This window comes from Mustelus asterias, chromosome 7 (genome assembly GCF_964213995.1).
Source record: "Mustelus asterias chromosome 7, sMusAst1.hap1.1, whole genome shotgun sequence".
In the NCBI taxonomy this organism is placed as follows: domain Eukaryota; kingdom Metazoa; phylum Chordata; class Chondrichthyes; order Carcharhiniformes; family Triakidae; genus Mustelus; species Mustelus asterias.
In genome coordinates, this window is record NC_135807.1 from 73,152,437 (window position 1) to 73,176,375 (window position 23,939).

Here is a 23,939-nt window from a genome sequence, read left to right on the forward strand (position 1 = left end):
ATGACCAATGGGAGAGCTGCAACAAACAAACAAGACAGATTAAAATCAAAGCCTGCAGCCCTGATATGATTCCAGCTGAGATCTTCAAGGCTGGTGGATTTTTGCTCACAACAACATGCCATGCACTCATCCTATGGATTTTTAAGGAAAAAGAACTCCCCTCACCAACCCACCACCCCCTGCCCCGACTTCAGGAATGCAACCATTGTAACAAGCTTCAAGAAGAGAGAGATAAATCAGACTGTGGAAACTATCAAGGAATTTCCCTCTTGTCCCAGCAGGGGAATTCCTGACTTGCATTTGTTTGAATCATCTACTTCCTGTGGTTGAGTGAAATATCCCCAAAGAGAGAGTGTGGCTTTAGACACTCCAGAGGAACCTGTGACCTGGCCAGACAAGTCCAAGAAAAACATCTAGACTATACTAGGAACTCTTCATTGCATCCTTCGACCTGACCCAAACACTTGATTCAGTAAATCATAAGGCTGTGTGGATTGTGCAAAGATTTCGATGTCCAAGAAACTTCATGACAATGCTGCAACCTTAACGTAGTAACATAGAAAATAGAAGCAGGAGGAGGCCATTCAGCCCTTTGAGCCTGTTCTACCATTCATTTTGATCACGGCTGATCATCAAATTCAATATTCTGATCCGCCTTCCCCCCCATATCCCTTTAGCCCCAAGAGCTATGTCTAATTTCTTCTTGAAATCATGATGATATAACTGAACTGTCTTGAGTGGGGAGATCTGAAACAGACACTTTCAAAATCCAGACTGAGGTCAAGCAAGGCTGCGTCATATACCCAGATGATATGAAATTTACCTGACAGTGACTAGTCATCTCATTAAAAATCAACTGCCCTCTGGTGTGGGTATTAAATACCATTTGGATGGAAAACTCTTGAACTTTCATTGTCCCTGTACCAAAACTAAACTGACCACCATAGACACGCACGATCGACAGTCTGCAGGTGACTGCATGTCGTTGCCCACTCTGCACCAGATCCACAAACTACTTTCGATCTCTTCAACTCTGCACGCAAGAGACACGAGCTGTCCTTGAATGTTGAACTAATACCAACCCAGACCTGGTCAGCCAAATGTTCCACCTGCCATTGATGTTGAAAGAGAGACTCTAACATACTGCGCATTTCCCATACCTTAGCAACCAACTCTCTCAAAAGACCAGCACTGACGACGAGATCCAACACTGGATCAGCTGTGCCACCTCAGCCTTCTACATGCCACAGCAGCAAGTGTTTGACAACAATGACCTCCACAAGTCAACAATAAGCAAGACAGTGTACAGAATTGTTGTTGTCACCACATTCCTGTATTGCAGTGAGGCCTGGACAGTATCGGCAACACAGAATGCTAGAGAGATTCCATCAGCAATGCCTCTGCCACAATCTGGATTCAATGGAAGGACCATTGAACAAACGCTAGCATTCTTCTTGAAGCCTGCTCCGCTAGCATTCAGACAAAACTCTTCCAAAATTAACTCTGCTGAACTGAACATGGTGTCCAGAGAGATCAAAACCATCTTCCCCTCCAGGTCCTGTTTTCTCAGCTCCCAAATGGCCAACATTCCAGGAGAGAACAAAGGAAATACTTTAGACACATTCCGTAGCTCGTAATTAATGACTGGGAGCAGCTTGCTGCTAATATCATTCAAAATAGCAACAAAGTGTCCAACATGTAGCATCATTCTTTGAGTCACATCTTAATGAGGTAGAATGGCAGCAGAGAAAGAAAGACAAAAAAGGAGGTATATCCTGCACTCTGGATCCAATTACCCCGCCGCATGTACCCAAAGCTCTGCGAGTCGAGAATCGGCGTGTTCAGTCACATGGAGACCCATGGCAGAAACTCATGACCCTCAGTAGGCATCATCCTCGAATCGATGGACAATCAACTGGTCACTTGCTCCAAGGAGAACTATGCATGCACCTGCCTATAGTTCCGCCCAGTGTGTCGACAGAGTTAGAGGCCTACCACCAGATTTTCCTTTCCATTCACCTTTTCTGTCCTTCGTAAATCATTGAAGCACTTCCTGCACTCACCCATTTCTTCCTATTGACTCCCAGCTGCAACATTCGCCAGCCACCTCAATCTCTGACCCTTTCAGTCTGGCTTGGTGAATTTATTTTTCCAGATGGAATGAACAGCATATCCCTCCTGTCAAAAACAGCATCCATCAAATCCTCAAGGGAGACATCTGAAAAACACGATGCCACCCGGAGATGCCTGCCTGGCCAGCACAGACCCTTTCAACTCCCTGCTGCTCCATATCGTCAGACAAGAAGTAATGACTGCTAATTGTCCATTGTTACCAAGTCCCACCTCCAGGTCACTCCCAGCGCTGCTAATAGGGTGGCAAACTTACCTATGGGCCAATTGGGACCTGCATCTTTGAAAAGTGCATTGTATCACTGGCACAGACACAACACGAGGTTGGCATTCGGAAATGATCCAGGCACCAGGTTCAAGACTCCAGATTGAAATCCCAGGCCGGCTTGGTAAGAATAATGTCATGATAATTCTTGTGATCCAAGATGAATACATTTTACAATATATGTATTTGGTTTGCATTGTTGTTCCCAAGAGCAGTTTTCACTAATGCCTGAGCCAATACTCGATGCGTTCCGCTTGACAAAGGGTGATAATAAAACAAGGGTGCAGACAAAGGCTGATTCGTGCTGAGACATGCACAGATGTTGCCTCATCATCCACAACACCATTGTCACTATTATATTTGAATGCACACAAGACCAGATTCAGTAATTTCACCAAAAGTTGTTGCATCAATAACTAGGAGGCCTGACTTTGTTCCGCCCAATTTTAATAAGCTCCCTATAAATGGATACAGATGCAAAGAGTCCAGCAAGCAGTTAACTGGGAATAAAAAGGTCAATGAAACAGCAATTCTTGACGGACTCCTGTTCATCTTTAGAAGGGAGTACTTTAAGAAAAATATCTTTGCTGGTGGAAGAATATATGCAAGAGAGAATGGGAGACAAATTCCCTTTACGAAGTTGACACTTCAAGAGGTTTTCCTGTAAGGGATTCGGAAGAGGAGGACAGTCCAAAAGGTGACTTGATAGGATGGTGAATGATGGAGGGGGAAGATCTTTTGTGTTAACAGGACTAAGCAAATGGACCAGGCCAGAGGATTAGTCTTGTACTCATTTAAATGGGTGAGGTAAAAGCTAGAGTAGAAAATCACCCAAACAAATTTGGCATAGAGCTGGAAGTATAACTCACTGAGAAAAAAAAAATCAAGAACACAGCCCTGTTAGTTTGACACCTTAGTCTCTGCTCATTTCCAGCAAAGCTCCAGGCAGCTAGTGACATTTCAGAAAATGACTGAGAATTGAACAAAGCTTCTCCTCAAACTCCAATAGGTTTTGCTGGTAGATTTCATGAAAAGAGGAGTGGCACGGTGGTTAACGCTGCTGCCTCACAGCTCCAGGGACCAGTGTTAGATTCCGGCCTCGGCTGTCTGTGCGGTGTTTGCATGTTCTTTCCGTATCTGCATGATTTTCACCGGGTGTTCAGGTTTTCTCCCACAGTCCAAAGACTGGTTAGGTGAATTGACCATGGTAAATTGTCATTCAGTGTGTGCGTGTGGGTGTGTGATGGACTGGCGTCCCACTCTGGATGTACCCTGCCCAACACCCACTGTCTGTCGGGATAGGCTCAGACTCCCCTCAACCTTGAATTGGAATAAGCGGTTAATGAAAGTGAAGTGATTTCATGAAAATAGTGGCTAATAAGCACTTACAATCAAAGCAAGTGTTTTCTTTACCTCATATTTACAACTTCGTTGATATTGGACTTCAATACAGACATTGCTGGCAAAAGCAAATGGTGTGTATTTATAAATTTCTAAAACTTGCTCTCTCCTAGGATCAGAAATGATTTAACTCTTGCACAAACAACAGCAAACCTGGAAAGATTTTCAATCTAAAGCCACAGAAACTCTCCCAGTTCTGGTGAGCTTCGCAGGCATCAAATACCTGAAAAAAATGTAAATGTTTTGAATACTTGGGTTTAAAAACGATTTGACCCACTAACTCCCAAGATTCATTGAGAATTATACGGCAACATCTGAATTTAGGGACTGATGCGCGATTAATTCACTCGGGAGGCTGGATCGTACCCGGGAAATAAAGGCTTTTATTAGTAACAAGAATGGAGCATACTGCTTAACAATACAATCCCAGACTAAAGGGTCACTAGGCAGTGCAGTGACCTTTATACTCCTACAGGTAGGCGGAGCCAACCGGAGTGTACCACAAAACAATACCAACAGGTAGAACACCCCAGCCCTAACCCCAACAGTAACATATGTACAAGTACCCATAGTGCTAACCATCTATGGTTCAGTACTCATAGTGGTAACCATCTATGGTTCACCACAGGGACCATCTTCATAAAAGTTGTATCTACTAACATTTCTACCTTTCTCCAATCTGCCTTCTCAAATGGGTTGATGCAAGTAATTTAGATTTGTCAAATCTGCCAGTGTTAAAAAAGCAGCATAGTGGAAGAACTAGCTGTGTATAGCAACTAGGAGTTTCACTTGTGCTTCTGGATTTCTAAATACAGAACACAAACAATTAAAGTGGTTGCCATCTGCCCATCACTGTTCCGGTCTGCAGAGCAGACTCTCAAAATAATTACAATATGAACATCACTAGGCACACATCACAGCACTTTCCTTGCTGTAGGCTTGCTTGCAGATGTCTGCTGCTGATTGGTTTGGGATTCCTGTCCTGAGAAGACTATGGAACTGAATTTCCTGTCCCTGTCACCAGCTCTCAGGGTTATAGATACATGAAAAAGGGGCCAAGACCCAAAAAGGTACATGTTGTACACCTCCAGGATTGAGATAGGGAGAAAGGGATTATTTCAATCCCATGTAAATGATGCAGACAGGGCTTCACAAAGTTTCCAGCACTACTTCCCATCCCCATCCAGCCTCTGGAAACAGTGATTTAGATTAGACCTGTAAAGTGGCAGAGTATTTTGCCTCAGTTTTTTGGTTGGACCAAGTACATTAGGGCCAAACTTCCACATATGTGATGTATATCCAGCAGGACACAACTGCCCCAATCTGCCAATCCAAGACAATAGCCCTATTGGTTCTTGCCCAAAACATGCAATGAGCAAACCTCAAAAGCAGCAAGACGTCAGAAGAGGAAGTCAAGAGAGAGATGTATAGAAGGAAGTTGGTCTGATATTTCCTGTTTTACAAACCAATTAAAATCAAAATTACCCCCAGCTTCTTTCCAATCTCCAGAGTGCTGCATAGAAAAGCTGAGCACAGAGATTATGAACAAAAGGAAAATGAATTTTATATATGTACATAGCTTCTGATGTCATAAAAAGAGTGAACTGAACGGAATAGAGACACAGCAGTTCTGTACCAAACTGCCTGGATCTCTATTGCATTCCATCAGAAATGCAATATTTGTCATTTCAGGGAAATAAGGCTAAATCCAAGTAACTTTTAGTTTTAATCAGATCATTTTGTAACACAATGGGGTAAACCTCTCCGTTCCAATCCCAGCAGCATTTGGGCGATTAGCCGGGAGAATGCCTGACATTCCTGGTGAAAGATATGAGCTATTTTCAGAGTCAAGGCCCAATAGCCACAAGCTGCCTGACTGCAGCCACAGATTGGAGTCAGCTCAGGGCCACGACACACTAGGTACCCCAGCCAGATTCTTAGCTGTAAAGCGATGATGGGTCAATGCGTGGGGGGGTGGGGGGGGCGAGAGCAGCAGCAGTTCATGATGGACACTTCCCCACCACCACCCTCTCCCCCATACATAGTGACTCCTTCAATCCAACCATCAGCTGATACCACATGGGGTGCATATTTTGCCCAGTTCAGAACTATAATAGTTTTATGGGTGCCACAAAATCCTGACTTTAATATTTAAATCTCCTGGAAGGTGATAGAACCGGGAGGAATTTCACGGAAGTTGGCATCAGGTCAGCGGGCCAATGCGTTTCTGCCTCGAGACAATCTTCCCAGAGACAGGTCATTCATTACCTGTAGAGGTTGACTACCAGCCAAACTGCATAATTATTGGAGGTAGCCTCTAGTATCTTCCCGCTGGCAGACAGGCCTGCAAGGCCTCCTAAACTAATCTACCCCTACCAGAGCCACAGCCATCAGCAGGCCACATCTTTGGCTGCCAGCCATCCTGTAGAATTGTTTCTCTCTTGCAGCAGTGGTCTCACAACTTTAGCTGGTGTTTATTTTATGGAAGTGAATACTTCAGAAGGCACTGCAAGATGGGGACACTCTCACATTCCCTCTCCAACATTGGCATCTTTCACCTCTATCGATGAGTCTGCCAACGTTACGAGGCTGCAGGCCTTCTGATTGGTCCTTCAGCCTAAGGGAGCTGTCCAACTCTAATTGGACAGCAGAACCCCCAGCAGTAATTGAATGCCTACAGGAAACATAGAAAAACTACAGCACAAAACAGGCCCTTCAGCCCCTCAAGTTGTGCCGAACATATCCCTACCTGCTAGGCCTACCTATAACCCTCCATCCTATTAAGTCCTATGTACTCATCCAGGAGTCTTAAAAGACCCTATTGAGTTTGCCTCCACCACCACTGACGGCAGCTGATTCCACTCTCCCACCACCCTCTGTGAAAAACTTCCCCCAAACATTTCCCCTGTACCTACCCCCCAGCACCTTAAACCTGTGTCCTCTCGTAGCAGCCATTTCCACCCTGGGAAAAAGCCTCCGAGAGTCCACCCGATCTATGCCTCTCAACATCTTATATACCTCTATCAGGTCTCCTCTCATCCTACGTCTCTCCAAGGAGAAAAGCCCGAGCTCCCTCAGCCTATCCTCATAAGGCATGCCACTCAATCCAGGCAACATCCTTGTAAATCTCCTCTGCACCCTTTCAATCTTTTCCACATCCTTCCTGTAATGAGGCGACCAGAACTGAGCACAGTACTCCAAGTGGGATCTGACAAGGGTCTTATATAGCTGCATCATTATCCCTGGACACCTAAGGAAGATCTGGCAAAATGGGGGACGGGATCTCCAAATGCCCCCAACTCAGGGCAGAACATTCTGGCAACGTACGCCCTCTTTGGTCAGTCTCACAAGCTGGTTATTCAGAAAGGCAGTAAATGCAGGCCTTGTTAACAGCTATTTAACAGTGCATGCACAATGAAGATTATCCTGTTTTGGGAATTATGCACCAACTCTTTGGCAGAGGCATGAGAAAGACAGGAGCCACAATTTTGGTTAGACTACAAGGGCGTGTCAGCTATATTATGCCATGTTGGTGTGAAACCTGATCACCTTTAACTGTGAGGAATTAATCATTGATAGGAAAACTAGCCCATCACTCCAGGAATCAGACAATCCACCCTCATAAATTGTGCAATTTCTTGCATGACTCCCACAGCCTATTCAAAGTAACAATGCATCTCCAAGGTTGGATTTTGCCTGGATTTCTGCTCATCCAACTCTGGAGGATTTATTTTCTGTTGAGAGGAGTAGGAAATCTGCTCCCAGTTTTTCTAGACTCCTTCCTAACAGACTAAGAATAAAGATCATTTCTCTAACAAGCACAGTCATATTGCCTTGCAGAACTGAAAAGCTCAGTCTGTCATATTACCATCTACAAGCAGCCTCACAGAAAAGGAACTCTTTCCAGACTGAACACTTGGTCCCATCTACACTGTACCATCATCTGCAAGGCTAATTCATCTCTGCACATTAGCCTCAACATGTGAAGTCAACTCCACTGGAAAAGTGAATTAATATATCAGTCTGCAGCCTGTTGAACTCTGTGAAGGAATATCTCATTGGACTCTGATTCTGGGCTCTAGACCCACATGGGACAATAATTATTTTCTCTGTGGTTTTTAACCTGCAATTCTTTTCTCTATCCCTCTTGCACAGGGGGTTATGTGGTGCCTCCTTCCCATGTTTTTGAGTGCATGCAAATAAACTAACCCTTTGAGTTCATCCAACACACACCAAAACTGAAGGGTTGGGAAATGGGCAACTGTTTGTGAAAGGGACAGCAATTCAACTTGTTTATGGATGGGTGGCAAGAGGAGAAATCAGTGCTTCTTAAATTAACCCCCTGTCCTATCTATAGCAGTATTATATTCTCCACTGGTATTACTCTAGAACCGTTACACATATTTCTGCAAATTAAGGTAAAGTAACCTATTCAAACCCATTCCTCTCCACCACGTTACAGACATTTCCCTTAAAATTCATTATTCACTGTTTCTCATTCCATCTTTCTTTGTCTACACCTGTTGACACACCTAATAAATGCAAAAACCCCACACATCTCCAAATACCTTTTAACAGCTACTTTCTAATTTTTCTCTATTCCTCCCCCTCAAAAAAAACAATCTGCTCATCATGCGAGGGAGAGGACCGAAACAGATGCAGGAGTAGCAAGCATCGTCATTCACCCAGGCATACAACCTCGGAGATCAGTAAACTAGGCGAGTTGCAGTCTTTCAGCAAAGGCAATGGAGGAGAGAGTTGGTGCAATGACAGTCCTAAATGGAGAAGCCACATTCAGGAAGGCACCGAACATAGAGAAATTTCATCAGGAATGTGCAGAGGTGAACTTGGAGGGAACACACAAACCTCCAAACAACCCATCCCAACTCTTTGAGCACCACTTTCCCTGCATGTGTTAGAGTGCGCAGTTCATGCATTGGCCATCTCAGAACCCACTGAACCAAAGTAGAAGCAAGTCACCCTCAATCCTGAGGGACTGCCACAGGAGAAGAGGGAGGAGGAGATTGGCTCTCTACAGTCTTACCAGACATGTAGCCACCTCCAAGAACAATACAGCCAGACCCAGGTTAGGAGTTGTTATCAGCAGCTTTGGTGGAAACCAAACAACTCCAGCAGGCTTTGACTCCACTTATAAATAGGCACTTTGAAGGAGTCATTTATGCATTGCAGTATGTTTTCCCACAGTTCAGCAGAACACCAGCCCTACAGGGTGCCATTGATATGATTGGCATGTGTGGCCCTTTCATTGCTCTTGCATTTTGAAACATCTGCCATGGTGCCTGGAATTAATGTGGGCCAGGCTACCCTGGAAACAACAAAAGTGCAGAAATCTACACCCAAGTCCTCAAGGCCTGAACAATGATCAATCACTAGTCACCAGGATCATGAGAGCTCACACAAGGGGAAGCAACTCCCATCAGCTTTATTGAGGCCACAAGGGAAGCATCTTGCTGGAGTAGCAGAATGAAAACTTTCACTTAAGATCTCTAGTGTGGTTTAACAGCAGTTTCTGGAACCTGCAGTGGCTTGAATGTTACGTTCTTCATTCTGTATGAAAAAACAAAGACCTAACCAGAGGAGCTCACTGTAAGGTTGGAGGGCAGGGGAATGGGGTCACTCATTGAGCAATTAGCATGTCTCTTACACTGCTTGCTGCAGGGCATTAAAATTATCCTGCCACTATTGCATTTGCACCTTGGCCTAGCTTCTCCAATGAAGACTGCTGCTGTACGTCATCCAAATACAGGCATCTGTATAGCAAGATCATCATGGTATACTGAATAGAACACAATGTAGAAGGCTTTTGTGGGTCATACTGAAGCAAGCCCCCAGACTTGTTGATACTGAAACCTCTGTTTCAGCATCCTTATGACATCTGCAATCATGATTCCTTCACCTCGTTTATCCTTGCCTCTCTCTAGCATGGTGAAAGTGGAAGGGGTCATCAGTCTTGTCTGTATGGGATATTCCTTCTTCCCCAGCAGCAATCTTGCCAAGAAGATTGAAGTTAAATAATAGTCTCAACGGGATAAGCGCCATAAGTGGTAAGCACGGGCTTCTGTATTCGGTCATCTCAGGGGCTGATTGTAGTCATGAGGCTATAATGTCTCTATATAGTATAACCTGGTGAATGAGCATCTCTACAAAATGTCTTGAGAATTCTGACTTTATAGGTTTTTAAAATGGAAGAAAAGATATTGTTCATTCCCATTCTGTAAATCTAATCTAAAAATCTAAAAACTACCACAGCAAATTTATTCAGAATATGCACCACTGCTAAACTGTCAAAACAAAAGCTACTTAAGCTTTATTTTTTTAAGCAATGCGTTTCATAGTTTTCCTGCAATTTTTCTTATGCTGCTAAATTCCAAACCTACAATTCTGGAACATGAATTCCCTGCCCCCTCTATCACATTCTACAACACTGTAACAAGTGCATCTGCAAACGTACAGCCATGGCTCAGTTGGTAGCACTCTTGCCTCTGAGTCACAAAGTATTGTGTTCAAGTCTACCTCTAGGACTTGGGCACAAAAATGAAGGCTGGCACTCAGTCCAATACAAAAAATGAGGGCTGACGCTCCAGTCCAGTGCCATATTTCAGATGAGAAACTAAACTGAATGCTCTGTTTGACTTCTCAGATAGATGTAAAAGGAATAGATCAACTTTCTGATCAATCTCCAAAAATTACCTTGATGGCTGTAAAGTACTTTGGGACATCCAGTTTTCATGAAAAGCACTATATAAGTGCAAGTCTTTAGAGATCTTTTTTCTTTAGAGTGCACTTGTCCAAATAGCAAAGCCAAATTATTTTTTAAAATGTCATATTGTTGCTTTGCTAAGTGTAAGTTCTTGCAGACACGTTGTAGAAACACCAGTTATTTGAACAATTTTATTGAAAACACATTTAGCATATGCAATCAAAAATAGATCTGCTGTATTCTTACTCAGAAAATTGGGACCTTTGGCACCGTGATTGCTTCAAAACTCAGATTTTACTCCAATCTTGTTGGATTCTAACTGCATCACTGGACTCTAAGCTTCACATATTTCGGAGGATCTCACCTGCCTGAGGTGAACACAATAGATGCCTCCTAACAGTCAAGTGATAAGACACTGCTCTGATTTTATTCCTTGCCAGCCCAGCTCTTGACAAGCATTTGAAGTTAAAATTAGACTTCAGTGCTTCCACTGAAGGAAAACCCAGGTCCAGTGAATAAATACGGAAGGGCTAGATCTTTCTACACACTTCGTTGAATTATAATTGGACTGTCTTAATAAACATTAGGGAGCCAGTTAACTCAGTTTGCTGGATGGCTAGTGTGTGGTTCAGAATAATGTCAGCAGTGCAGCTTTGATTCCCATTACAGCTGAGGTAGATCTGGGACCTGCCTTTTCACCCTGCCCCCGAGAGTTCAAGACAATGGCAAACCACCATTGGCAATAACTGCAAAGAAAAACAGCTCAAGAATGATACATCAGCAGACAATGAGCCAAAGATGTAAATACTACTATATGCTTGAACAGAGCAGAATATGCTGTGGCAATATAAACAGGGCCTAGTTTTAAGGTTGATTAAATTGGATATCCTAAATTAAAGAATTGGGCATATTAAAATCAAACAGTCAAACCTCGGGCAGGCCAATTGTGCAAATACACAAACATGTCTGGGCCTGACCCATCAAAGATCATTGCATTACTGATACTTATGATGTGGAGATGCCGGCGTTGGACTGGGGTAAACACAGTAAGAAGTTTAACAACACCAGGTTAAAGTCCAACAGGTTTATTTGGTAGCAAAAGCCACACAAGCTTTCGAGGCTCTGAGCCCCTTCTTCAGGTGAGTGGGAATTCTGTTCACAAACAGAACTTATAAGACACAGACTCAATTTACATGAATAATGGTTGGAATGCGAATACTTACAACTAATCCAGTCTTTAAGAAACAAAACAATGGGAGTGGAGAGAGCATCAAGACAGGCTAAAAAGATGTGTATTGTCTCCAGACAAGACAGCCAGTGAAACTCTGCAGGTCCACGCAACTGTGGGAGTTACAAATAGTGTGACATAAATTCTGATTCTAGGATCGCATGATAAAGACTCAGGAGGAAAAAAGCAGAAATATTTATGTGAAATAGTGTGACATAAACCCAATATCCCGGTTGAGGCCGTCCTTGTGTGTGCGGAACCTGGCTATCAGTTTCTGCTCCGCGACTCTGCGCTGTCGTGGACTGGATTAGTTGTAAGTATTCGCATTCCAACCATTATTCATGTAAATTGAGTCTGTGTCTTATAAGTTCTGTTTGTGAACAGAATTCCCACTCACCTGAAGAAGGGGCTCAGAGCCTCGAAAGCTTGTGTGGCTTTTGCTACCAAATAAACCTGTTGGACTTTAACCTGGTGTTGTTAAACTTCTTACTGTGTTTACCCCAGTCCAACGCCGGCATCTCCACATCATGACTACCATAGACACCGCAAACTGCCGGCTCCAAGTGGAGAGGATCGCCAAGAAGATCGCGCATATCGACACAGACATCAAGTTTCTACAAAGATGCAAGAAAGCAGACAAGATACCGAAAGGACTACAGATCACGAACCCACTCAGGTCAACCTATAACACAGACTACGCTGAGAGACTTTGCCGTCGCACCTCTCTCACCCTCCTCAACCACCTCATACACCAACTCTACAGCAAACGCCGCAGCCTGGAAACCAAGATCGAATCCATATTCTCAACTTGCGCTCAGGACGCAGACCAGCTGCGAAACTCTGCCAAGCAGACGAGACGAAGGAACTACACCATCTACATGCACACCAAGAACAGGAAACTTGAGAAACTCGGCATCACCACCAGCAGCAACCAAGCCTCCCCCGGTACCACAGTAGGAAACAGTCCCACTGCAGGGAAGTCCATTGTCAACTTGTCCGACTACACACTTCAACCAGATGAAATCGAAGTTCTCAGCCGAGGGCTTAATTTTTGCCCCACCACCAAAATAGACCCCATCAGTCTCGCAGCAGACACAGAGGAATTCATCAGGCGAATGAGGCTGAGGGAGTTCTTCCACAAACCCCAAGAGGCCAACAACGAACACAATGAGACAGCCAATGAACTGGAACAGCCGACAGAGAGATCCGCAGTGCATCCGAAGAGGAAAGAGTCGAATTGGACTCCTCCGGAAGGCCGCTGCCCTCGACTTGACATGTATGCCCAAGCCGTCAGGAGGTGCGTCAACACCAAATTCATCAGCCGCACTCAAGACAGCCCCGAACATCACCCAAGCACAACGTAACGCCATCCACGCTCTCAAGACCAACCGCAACATTGTCATCAAACCAGCAGACAAAGGAGGGGCCATCGTCATACTGAACAGAATGGATTACTGCAAAGAAGTGTACCGACAACTCAACAACGAGGAACACTACAGACAGTTACCTGCAGATCCGACCAAAGAACACACCCGTCAACTCAACACTCTGATCAAGACCTTTGATCCGGACCTTCAGAACACCCTCCGTGCTCTCATCCCACGTACTCCCCGCGTTGGAGATCTCTACTGCCTCCCGAAGATACACAAGGCAAACACACCCGGCCGTCCCATCGTATCGGGCAATGGGACCCTGTGCGAGAACCTCTCCGGCTATGTCGAGGGCATCCTGAAACCCATTGTACAAAGAACCCCCAGCTTTTGTCGCGACACGACGGACTTCCTACAGAAACTCGGCACACATGGAGCAGTTGAACCAGGAGCGCTCCTCGTCACAATGGATGTCTCAGCACTCTACACCAGCATCCCCCATGACGATGGCATTGCTGCAACGGCCTCAGTGCTCAGCGCCAACAACTGCCAGTTTCCAGATGCAATTTTACATCTCATCCGCTTCATCCTGGACCACAATATCTTCACCTTCAACAACCAGTTCTTCATCCAGACACACGGAACAGCCATGGGGACCAAATTTGCACCTCAATATGCCAACATCTTCATGCACAGGTTCGAACAAGACTTCTTCACCGCACGGGACCTTCAACCGGTGCTATACACTAGATACATCGATGACATTTTCTTCCTTTGGACTCATGGTGAACAATCACTGAAACAACTCTATGATGACATCAACAAGTTCCATCCCACCATCAGGCTCACCATAGACTACTCTCCGGAATCGGTTGCATTCTTGGACACGCGCATCTCCATTAAGGACGGTCACCTCAGCACCTCACTGTACCGCAAGCCCACGGATAACCTCACGATGCTCCACTTCTCCAGCTTCCACCCTAAACACGTTAAAGAAGCCATCCCCTACGGACAAGCCCTCCGTATACACAGGATCTGCTCGGATGAGGAGGATCGCAACAGACACCTCCAGACGCTGAAAGATGCCCTCATAAGAACAGGATATGGCGCTAGACTCATTGATCAACAGTTCCAACGCGCCACAGCGAAAAAACGCACCGACCTCCTCAGAAGACAAACACGGGACACAGTGGACAGAGTACCCTTCGTTGTCCAGTACTTCCCCGGAGCGGAGAAGCTACGGCATCTCCTCCGGAGCCTTCAACATGTCATTGATGAAGACGAACATCTCGCCAAGGCCATCCCCACACCCCCACTTCTTGCCTTCAAACAACCGCACAACCTCAAACAGACCATTGTCCGCAGCAAACTACCCAGCCTTCAGGAGAACAGTGACCAAGACACCACACAACCCTGCCACAGCAACCTCTGCAAGACGTGCCGGATCATCGACACAGATGCCATCATCTCACGTGAGAACACCATCCACCAGGTACACGGTACATACTCTTGCAACTCGGCCAACGTTGTCTACCTGATACGCTGCAAGAAAGGATGTCCCGAGGCATGGTACATTGGGGAAACTATGCAGACGCTGCGACAACGGATGAATGAACACCGCTCGACAATCACCAGGCAAGACTGTTCTCTTCCTGTTGGGGAGCACTTCAGCGGTCACGGGCATTCGGCCTCTGATATTCGGGTAAGCGTTCTCCAAGGCGGCCTTCGCGACACACGACAGCGCAGAGTCGCGGAGCAGAAACTGATAGCCAGGTTCCGCACACACAAGGACGGCCTCAACCGGGATATTGGGTTTATGTCACACTATTTCACATAAATATTTCTGCTTTTTTCCTCCTGAGTCTTTATCATGCGATCCTAGAATCAGAATTTATGTCACACTATTTGTAACTCCCACAGTTGCGTGGACCTGCAGAGTTTCACTGGCTGTCTTGTCTGGAGACAATACACATCTTTTTAGCCTGTCTTGATGCTCTCCACTCCCATTGTTTTGTTTCTTAAAGACTGGATTAGTTGTAAGTATTCGCATTCCAACCATTATTCATGTAAATTGAGTCTGTGTCTTATAAGTTCTGTTTGTGAACAGAATTCCCACTCACCTGAAGAAGGGGCTCAGAGCCTCGAAAGCTTGTGTGGCTTTTGCTACCAAATAAACCTGTTGGACTTTAACCTGGTGTTGTTAAACTTCTTACTGATACTTAGCAGGAGATCATTGCACCCCATTGAAATGCACCGGCCTATTGTTAGAAGCCCAGATCGGGCCAGACTTTCCGTCACCGAGAGTTCCTGCAGTTAGCTTATCTGATAACAGGTTACGTGTAAGCAACAGCATGAAGATGGACACCTGGGGGCAGACCCTGGTGTCCTGTCAGGCAGACATCAAGAAACCCACTAGGTATTGGAACCCCCTCCTGGGGCCTCATTGGACGGAAGCCAGAGAAGTTTCTGGAAAGGCAAGCAGGCAGGGGGAATAAAGGGACACATTTTCAGACACACCAGCAGCGAAGACTGGATGAAGGAAGCGACCTTGACCATCCGGAAAATTAACCAAAGGAAGGAAGGAAGAAGCTGCCATCGAGATTCACCTTCGTGACGACAGACCAGAGGGACTCAGAGAATCGAGCCTGCAGTTTAACCAAACCATCTTTGCGGGTAGTATACTTGAATCTGGGGTATCCTCTTGTTTTATGTGGGTAATTTAAGGGTTAACAGTGTTATTATTAATAAACTTGTTGAACCTTTACTTGTGTTTGTCCTTTGTCCATCTTGCAAATAAGGACACCGGGGTAAAACCTCAGAGTTAGCAAACTGGTTGAAGGTATCTGAGAATTAACAGGTACAACATTGCTCACATTCAAGGAGGCCTTTAGATTCACTTAAAGACACTTCTTCACTCAAATATCCACTCTTATTTGCAAGATAGAATATTGACAAGCAGGTTTCTTGGCTAAACTGTATTCTCCTTCCGCGCCCTGGTGTTCACGTTCATTAGGAGGATTACGTAAATTAGAACCAATCCATTGCACTGCTGGTGGTGCTGCTGTCGTCATGTTAATCAAAAAAAATTTCACATTTTAATAATTTGGCAGTTTTCTCTTTTCGCCTCTTTTAAAACTCTTTGCATAGTATCACTGAGTTCCGTAGACGGACCTTGTGTGATCCAATAACATGTCGCGAGGCTGTTAGCAATTATCCTGGTTGTGGTAACCTTTTCATTGAAATAAAAAGGGCCAACTGTTCCCTCAAAAATCTTTGAAACCTATGGCAGAAGAGTAAAGTTACACTGCTTTTCTGAAAATAATTCAGACTTAACTGACCTATTTCAGTTATGCTGAAACAACACTATGTATACATTTCCTCAATCATTTGTACTGCTTTAGAGACATCTGTCACAACCCTCAGCCAGTCCACCCTCATGTCACAAAAAATGCTTTCTGGGATTGGCAAAATAATGTGCTGGCATAGATCTGCACCCAAAGATTAAGATATGCAGCTTATCGCCCAATATTGGCATAAATTAGATTTTGTCCTGTGTTTCTATTGCTGAGTCCCGCACTGTACTTAACCAAAATTCTGTCAATCTCAATAAACCTGAAATTTTTGGGATTTTATACAAACTCCTAGCGTATTTATAAGAATTACAAGTAGGAATGGTGTTCATAAAAGGCATTCCCTGTCCTATGTAATAATGGGAAGGAGCAGCAGAGGTAAGAGGTTGAGAGATTGAGGCACCATGGCAGAAGATTTGGACAATGTGATAAAACAGCACAACAATGCAATTGCCATGAAATTCAGAGCTGCTCCCCCACTGCTCATGTTACTCCACCGGAAGCATAACAGAAACCCCAGTTCCAACCAACATCACTCAAAAGTGAAGCCACATCAACTAAGGATGTTAATCTTAGGAAGTAATTCTCTATAAGTCAATGGTTTCTTCAAGTGTTAGATGCTCTGAAATTGACACGGTAATGAAGTTGTAAAAGGTATCTTTTGTTAGTGGACAAGGCAAAAAAAATTGCATTCAGGAATGAGAAACTCAACCATAAACAAGTTCCTCTGCAGTAAGCCTGCTGAGAAAAAAGGCTCTCAACTGCACAACTGAGTTCAAACCCAGATTTATTGCAATTCACACTTCTTTCCACTTGTTATACTGTTTTGGTGGTTCTTAACAGACCAAGAAATGGTGGAGCATTTTGATTGAATGTGTGTTGTTTCAAACTCCACACTTACAAGTTTCCCGATTTTACAACCAATTTGGATGAAAACAATCCAGGCTCATACAGAGATACGGAGACAGAGGCGGCGGAAATCCAGTCAGAGGTCGCTAACAAGGACGAGCCCCCTGCAGTGCTCTTCCAATTACATTCCTACTCTCTTGCTGAACCCGTCTACTAACCTTTTGTGACTCATGTACCAGGACACTCAGATCCCTCTGTAATATGAGTTTTACAATCTTTCTACATTTACATAGAATAGAAAAGCAGTAGCCTTCCTGCCAAAACAACTTTCTTTCATGCCTCCATTGGGGTCATCGGCAAATTTAGCTTTTGATCCACACTCAACTCATTGATGGAGATCGTAAACAGTCTGAGGCCCAATCATTGTTCCCGATCAAAGAGGAGACCAACGTTGTGAACAGACTGGTTTAGTATCAAACATTAGCCAGTGGAGAGGGATAGAGACAGCAGCTAGGAAGATAGTTTGCAGCAAGGGCCAAAATCATTGGCTTTAGTTTCCCAATATTTTAATTGGAGCAAATTTTCATTCATCCAGTACTGGATGTTGGATATGGAACCTAATAATTAGCAACAATGGAGGAATTGTGAAAGATGGTGGGGAGGTACACTGACAATACCAAGCTCGACATGTGAAAAACATGTGAACACCAGAGGAAATGGCACAGGAGCAGGGTGGGAAGTCACTGCAAGTGATTCACTGGCTAGGACTAGACAGATAAGAATGAAACCACGTGAGAGCAGCAAATCGGACGACATTGGAGAGGCACTGGAGAAGGATGAGGTGATCAATAAATCCTACTCCTGTGTCCCAAAGGATCTAACCTTGTCCCTGTCCTATTTCTCATCAACATGCTGATCCTTGGGGGCATCATCTGAAAGCATAGCATTAGTTTCTCATAGATAGAGCTGGTATTGTTATATCGTCAAAGGCTGCAGACAGGTTAAGGCAGATGAAGAAGAATTAAATTTTGATGTACAATTACTTTTCTTCTTTAACCATTTTATTTGCATCTAACAAGATGTTTCTAGAATCTTATACAAATAAGGATTTTTTTTCTTCAAACTGATACTTTAAAAAAAACTCTACATAACTCTGAGAAAACCTGTGATCTTAAATGTATGCGTTTATTGTAGCTGGACGAGGAATTTACAAGTCTAAATTGTGCTAAGAGCTATCAAACTATGTTTATTCAGAATTCTTCACATATCCAGGCTCTGTATAACCTCCCAGTTTATGTCTACACTTCAGGTCTTCCTCTAGTACAAATCTGAAGCAGTGTACTAGGTATTTTATTCCAATAGATAATAAGGACTTGAAATCAATTTAAATTTTAAAAAAAATCAACTTCTAGGTGTACATGGGGGAAGCTTACAGAAAGAGTGCTGAACGCAATTTACACTTCAAATTCTTCAATCATATGTACCAATCTTGGGGGAAATTGCAACAGGCAGAAACTTCTGCAGAAATTGCAGAAAGCAGAAACTACTGTTTGAGTGACAACGTTATTGAGTATTGCAAATCAGTACATTTATACGGATTAAAGTTTAAAATCACCAAATTATTCAAACACAGCTTGGGCTCAGTGACAACTGCTACAAGCTTTTTGCAACGTTGTCAATTTAACAACTCGGACTTGCAGAATCAGAGCACCACTGAACATAACTTCCTCATTTACCATTTCCTTTTTGTTGTCCCACTATTTAAGATCATACAGCATTATACAAGTAAAATTCATCTTTTTTATTACTTAATTTCTCCACCAACCAAACTTCAATAAATATTGTCCATTTGTCACTCGCAAGCCTAAAATCAGAGGTATTCACCTGTCAACTGTGGCATTGATGACTTTCTTGAACAGCTGTGCAATGAGCACAATATTCTGGGAGCACACCACACATTAAGAAGCACTGGAGCACCAGAACTTCCGAGTGGCTCTCAAAAACGTGGAGATAATGGATTTTGGGGGCTGTTGGAGCGATTGAGTGCAGGAACTGGGTCATCATGGTAATTTGGACATTCAAGGGAGACACATCATCAATGGGTAGGTGAGGTAGAGTCAAAGGATATTTGTTATTAGCTCATAATGTGTCAAGGGTTTTACCTTGGCACCTTCAGATGACATGCAGTATACTTCCAACTCACCCATTCAGAAATTGTGTTTTCCGCATCTGTTGTCTTGATATTATCTTAGAAGTTCCAACCTTGTGATCGAATTGGTGTTACTGTTCCACTGCCAGGTTTGCAATCCAGATTTCCCTGTGGTATGTCTTTCAGGAAGCTGGTAAGAGGGTATCGTTGTGCCAAGCAGAAGGCAGGAACAAAGGAAATAAATGTGGGAATAAAAAAAAGATATGGAAAAAGAAAGTGTTGAATGGATGTAGACTTGCCTCAGTTTTCAGAAGCTGTCAAGGGAGCTTGTAGTTGTTTACCTGCATTTATCGCTATTACTACAGGGGGTAACACATATTAAAAGGCAGCCTCCACTGGTTTAATGGGAAGGACTATCAGCTTTTTACAACGAGTGAAGCAGCAAAGCCATATTCCTCCTTTAAAAAGCCAGAGATAAGAAACTCTACTATCAGCTTGACTCTTGCACAGTACAGCACTGGAATCTGGGGTATGTGCCAGATTCTCATGGGAGAAGTTTGTTCCTGAACTGCCAAAGCAGGAAATCAAATTGCTGCACGTTCTTCATACAATTGGGATGGATACCAAAAAGGCATTGAACAGGTTTGGCTGCAATACTACTCAGGAGCAGAATTGAAGCAAATGATTAATGTCAATCTTTGCATTGCCTCCATTTTTGAGCAACACTTTGGAGCAAAGAAAGAAGGTCCATAGGTTTCAGCCACAGCCCAGTTAGTAACACTCACCGCTGAATCACAAGGTTCCAGGCTCAAGTGCCACTCCAGGGACTGAAGCACAAAAATCAAGGCGAATGCTCCAATACAGTATCCAAGGGAGCGTGACACTGTCAGAAGTGCTGTCTTTCAGAGGAGACATTTAACGGAGGTCCCATTTGCTTGGTTGGGTGAATGTAAAATATACATTGGCACTATGTTGAAGAGGAGTTATCCCCTCGTTATTATTATATTGCTGTTTGAGCACAAATTGACTGTTGTATTTCCTATATTATAATAGTAAGTACATTTCAAAAATGCTTAATTGGCCGTAAAATGCTGGGACATCTAGTGACATTTTTCCCATGAAAAAGTGCAATATAAACACAAGTCATTATTATCTCTTAAAAGTAGAAGCCGATAAGACAATGTTCAGTATTAGTGCTTTGAAGGCTGGAGTGCTACTGTTCGTGAAAAAGATCTTCTCTTCAAGAATCAAAATTGACTATAACAGAGTACAAAAGTCTTATGTTGCAACAGATTCATCAATTATCAGAGTTTCATTTTAAGACAAATAAGTCATTACTTGAAAAATGTGGTGCGAGACATTTGTACAGACAGAAATTGCCAGAAAGAGACTTTGATGGACTCATATTTGCCCGCTTGCTGAACTCACCTGTGTTGAAATAAGCACAAGAAACACTGGGAAGATTTTTCTGGCATTTGGAGCTGGATGCTACAGGACATGGGTATCCACAAAGATACTCATACTTATTGAATAAATGGTCTTCTGAAGATATTCCCAAAATGCACAGTAACCAAGACTGAAGTTAAATGCATTGTTCCAAATAGTCATAGAATTGCTACAGTGCAAAAAGGAGGCCATTCGGCCAATCGTGACTGCACCGACTCTCACAGCATCTCACCCAGAGACACAGAGCATTTCACCCAGGCCCACTCCCACCCTATTCCTGTAACCCCACACATTTAATTCCCCCTAATTTACACATCTTGGGACACTAGGAGGCAATTTAGCATGTCCAATCTACCTAACCTGCACATCTTTGGACTGTGGGAGGAAACCAGAACACCTGGGGGAAACCCAAGCAGACACAGGGAGAATGCACAAACTCCACACAGAGACAGACAGACACCCAGGGCTGGAATCTAATTCAGGTCCCTGGCATTGTGAGGCAGCAATGCTAACCACTGTGCCAGCTTGCCATCCATCTTCGACTCAAAACGATAACTGTTTCTCTTTTTAAAACTGCAGCCAGACCTCATATTTCCTGTTTTAATTTCAGATTTCCAGCACCTGCAGTATTTTGCTTCTATTAAAATGCATTGTTGTTCTTGAAACTGTGTGCCATATTACAAAGTCAAAAACAGGTGGGCGGAGAGAAGGAAAGCAAAATATCACCACTTTTCTTATTCAGGTCGGGCAGTCAGTATGAAGCAAAATACTCAAGTATAGTAATAAAGGTCTGAAAGTAAACATAACCCATACAAGATTATACATTCTCCCAGATTGATCAGCATACATACCATATCATGTAGACATCAGAACTTTAACTGCAGCATTCAGTTGCCTTACATAATAACGTAAAATATAAGATGCAACTTCTATCTTATAGCACTGTTCTCAAGTTCTAGGAGGAACTGAACAAACTTTTTCAGGATAAACTAGTTCATGAGTAACTGACCCCTGGATTTATTTATTGTTGTCCTAATTGATGATGTGTTGACAGCAATTAAAAAACACAACAAATAGGATAGTCACCTCAAAATTCTGAATTGGAGTCTTTGCTAAAATGCATCCAATTCATTTCAAAACATATACACATATTCACGGTGGCAGTGGTTAGCACTGCTACCTCATCGCGCCTGACACCCAGGTTCGATTCCCAGCTTGGGTCACTGTCTGTGCAGAGTCTACACATTCTCCCCATGTCTGTGTGGGTTTCCTCTGGGTGCTCCAGTTTCCTCCCACAGTCTGGAAGACGTGCTGGTTAGGTGCATTGACCATGCTAAATTCTCCCTCTGCGTACCCGAACAGGCATCAAAGTGTGGCAACGCGGGGATTTTCACAGTAACTTCATTGCAGTGTTTTTGTAAGCCTACTTGTAACACTAATACATAAACTTTAAACTTACATTCTGTTTTACTGTTAAGAAAAAAAACAAATGAGCTCAGATCTAAGTATCAAAAACAAGCTGAAGCTTTCTGTCAGGATCAGGGGAAGTATCAATTCAAAATCAAACTGCAGCTCAGAACAACAAACAACAGTGTTCTCTCCATGACTGAAACTGAAGTTAGAAATCTGGATGTTGTCAAGTCATGATGTGGAGATGCCGGCGTTGGACTGGGTTAAGCACAGTAAGAAGTCTCACAACACCAGGTTAAAGTCCAACAGGCTTATTTGGTAGCAAATACCATAAGCTTTCGGAGTGCTGCTCCTTCGTCAGATGGAGTGACGAAGGAGCAGTGCTCCGAAAGCTTATGGTATTGGCTACCAAATAAACCTGTTGGACTTCAACCTGGTGTTGTGAGACTTTACTGTTGTCAAGTCAGCCAGAATTTACCACTGGGAGCCAAGCTCTCTCCAGCCCAAGCTCAAAGATTTCAATTGTGAGTCAGCTGGTGTGAGGTATAAATTTTATAGGAGTTGGTGGGTCATTTCGTAGAGATGTCAATGAGGCACTGACAGCTTAGAAACCCCACGCTCTTCAAATTCCAAACAGCCTGCTGGAACTGACCTTCATTTATTAGATTCAAAAGAATATAAAAAGAGTATGATTCAAACCATTGAAACAGGAAGACAGTGTGCAACTTTTCTGAAGTTGAAATTCAGTCCACACAAGCAAACGCTAGAACAAAAACTAAACTGAAAGTACATTGAACAGGGACAATCTAGTGAAATGATCCGGTTGCGAGTGAGCTTCACTCACGATTCGCGATTGTCTGGAAAAGTTCAGCTTGTACCGCAAAGTGATTTAAAGCTCCAGAAGCAGCCTGTTTCCTCCTAGGCTGAACCTTTGCAAACGGTCACAGAGAGGAAAGCTGCTCTTACCTGCGCTTCCTGCGCACCAGCCAGGTAACCAGGAAGGTGAGTGTGAGTGCAAGGAGCAGCAGCGACATTTTCAGGCTGGGATTGAGGACAATCTGTCCGCTTCTCTCTCGCTCTTTCCTCTCCAACTTCACACAGGGCGCTGACTTTCCAAACCTCGCGCATGCTCTCTGCTCAAGGGAGCTTGCTGCAATTGATAGATATCCTGCATTTCACACAACAGTAAGAAGCATCATCACAGCACCAGGTTAAAGTCCAACAGGTTCATTTAGCAACACTAGCTTTCGGAGCACCAAGCCCCTTCTTCAGGTGAGCGAGGACTCGTGTTCACAAACAGGGCATATAAAGAGACAAACTCAATTTACAAGATAATGGTCGGAATGCGAGTCTTTACAGGTAATCAAGTCTTAAAGGTACAGACAATGTGAGTGGAGAGAGGGTTAAGCACAGGTTAAAGAGGTGTGTATTGTCTCTGGGGACTGGGGTATCTGAGATTGATACAAGGATTGGGGTATCTGAGATTGACACGGGGACTGGGGTATCTGAGATTGATACAGGGACTGGGATATTTGAGATTGATACACGGACTGGGGTATCTGAGATTGATACAGGCACTGGGGTATCTGAGACTGAGACTGGGGTAACTGAGACTGAGAG

The 23,939-nt window shown here is 43.7% G+C and overlaps 1 protein-coding gene across 1 annotated transcript in view; it reads right to left on the bottom strand.

Annotated features, from left to right (window-relative positions):
* cyp7b1 (cytochrome P450, family 7, subfamily B, polypeptide 1) overlaps positions 1–23,445 on the bottom strand; it is a 208,855-nt gene extending 185,410 nt beyond the window's left edge. Inside the window, exon 1 of the mRNA XM_078217088.1 lies at positions 23,286–23,445. Within this exon, the coding sequence (XP_078073214.1) occupies positions 23,286–23,353 (68 nt within the window). The 5' untranslated portion in view covers positions 23,354–23,445. The remainder of the gene's footprint in view (positions 1–23,285) is intronic.
* Positions 23,446–23,939: the final 494 nt, after the last annotated feature.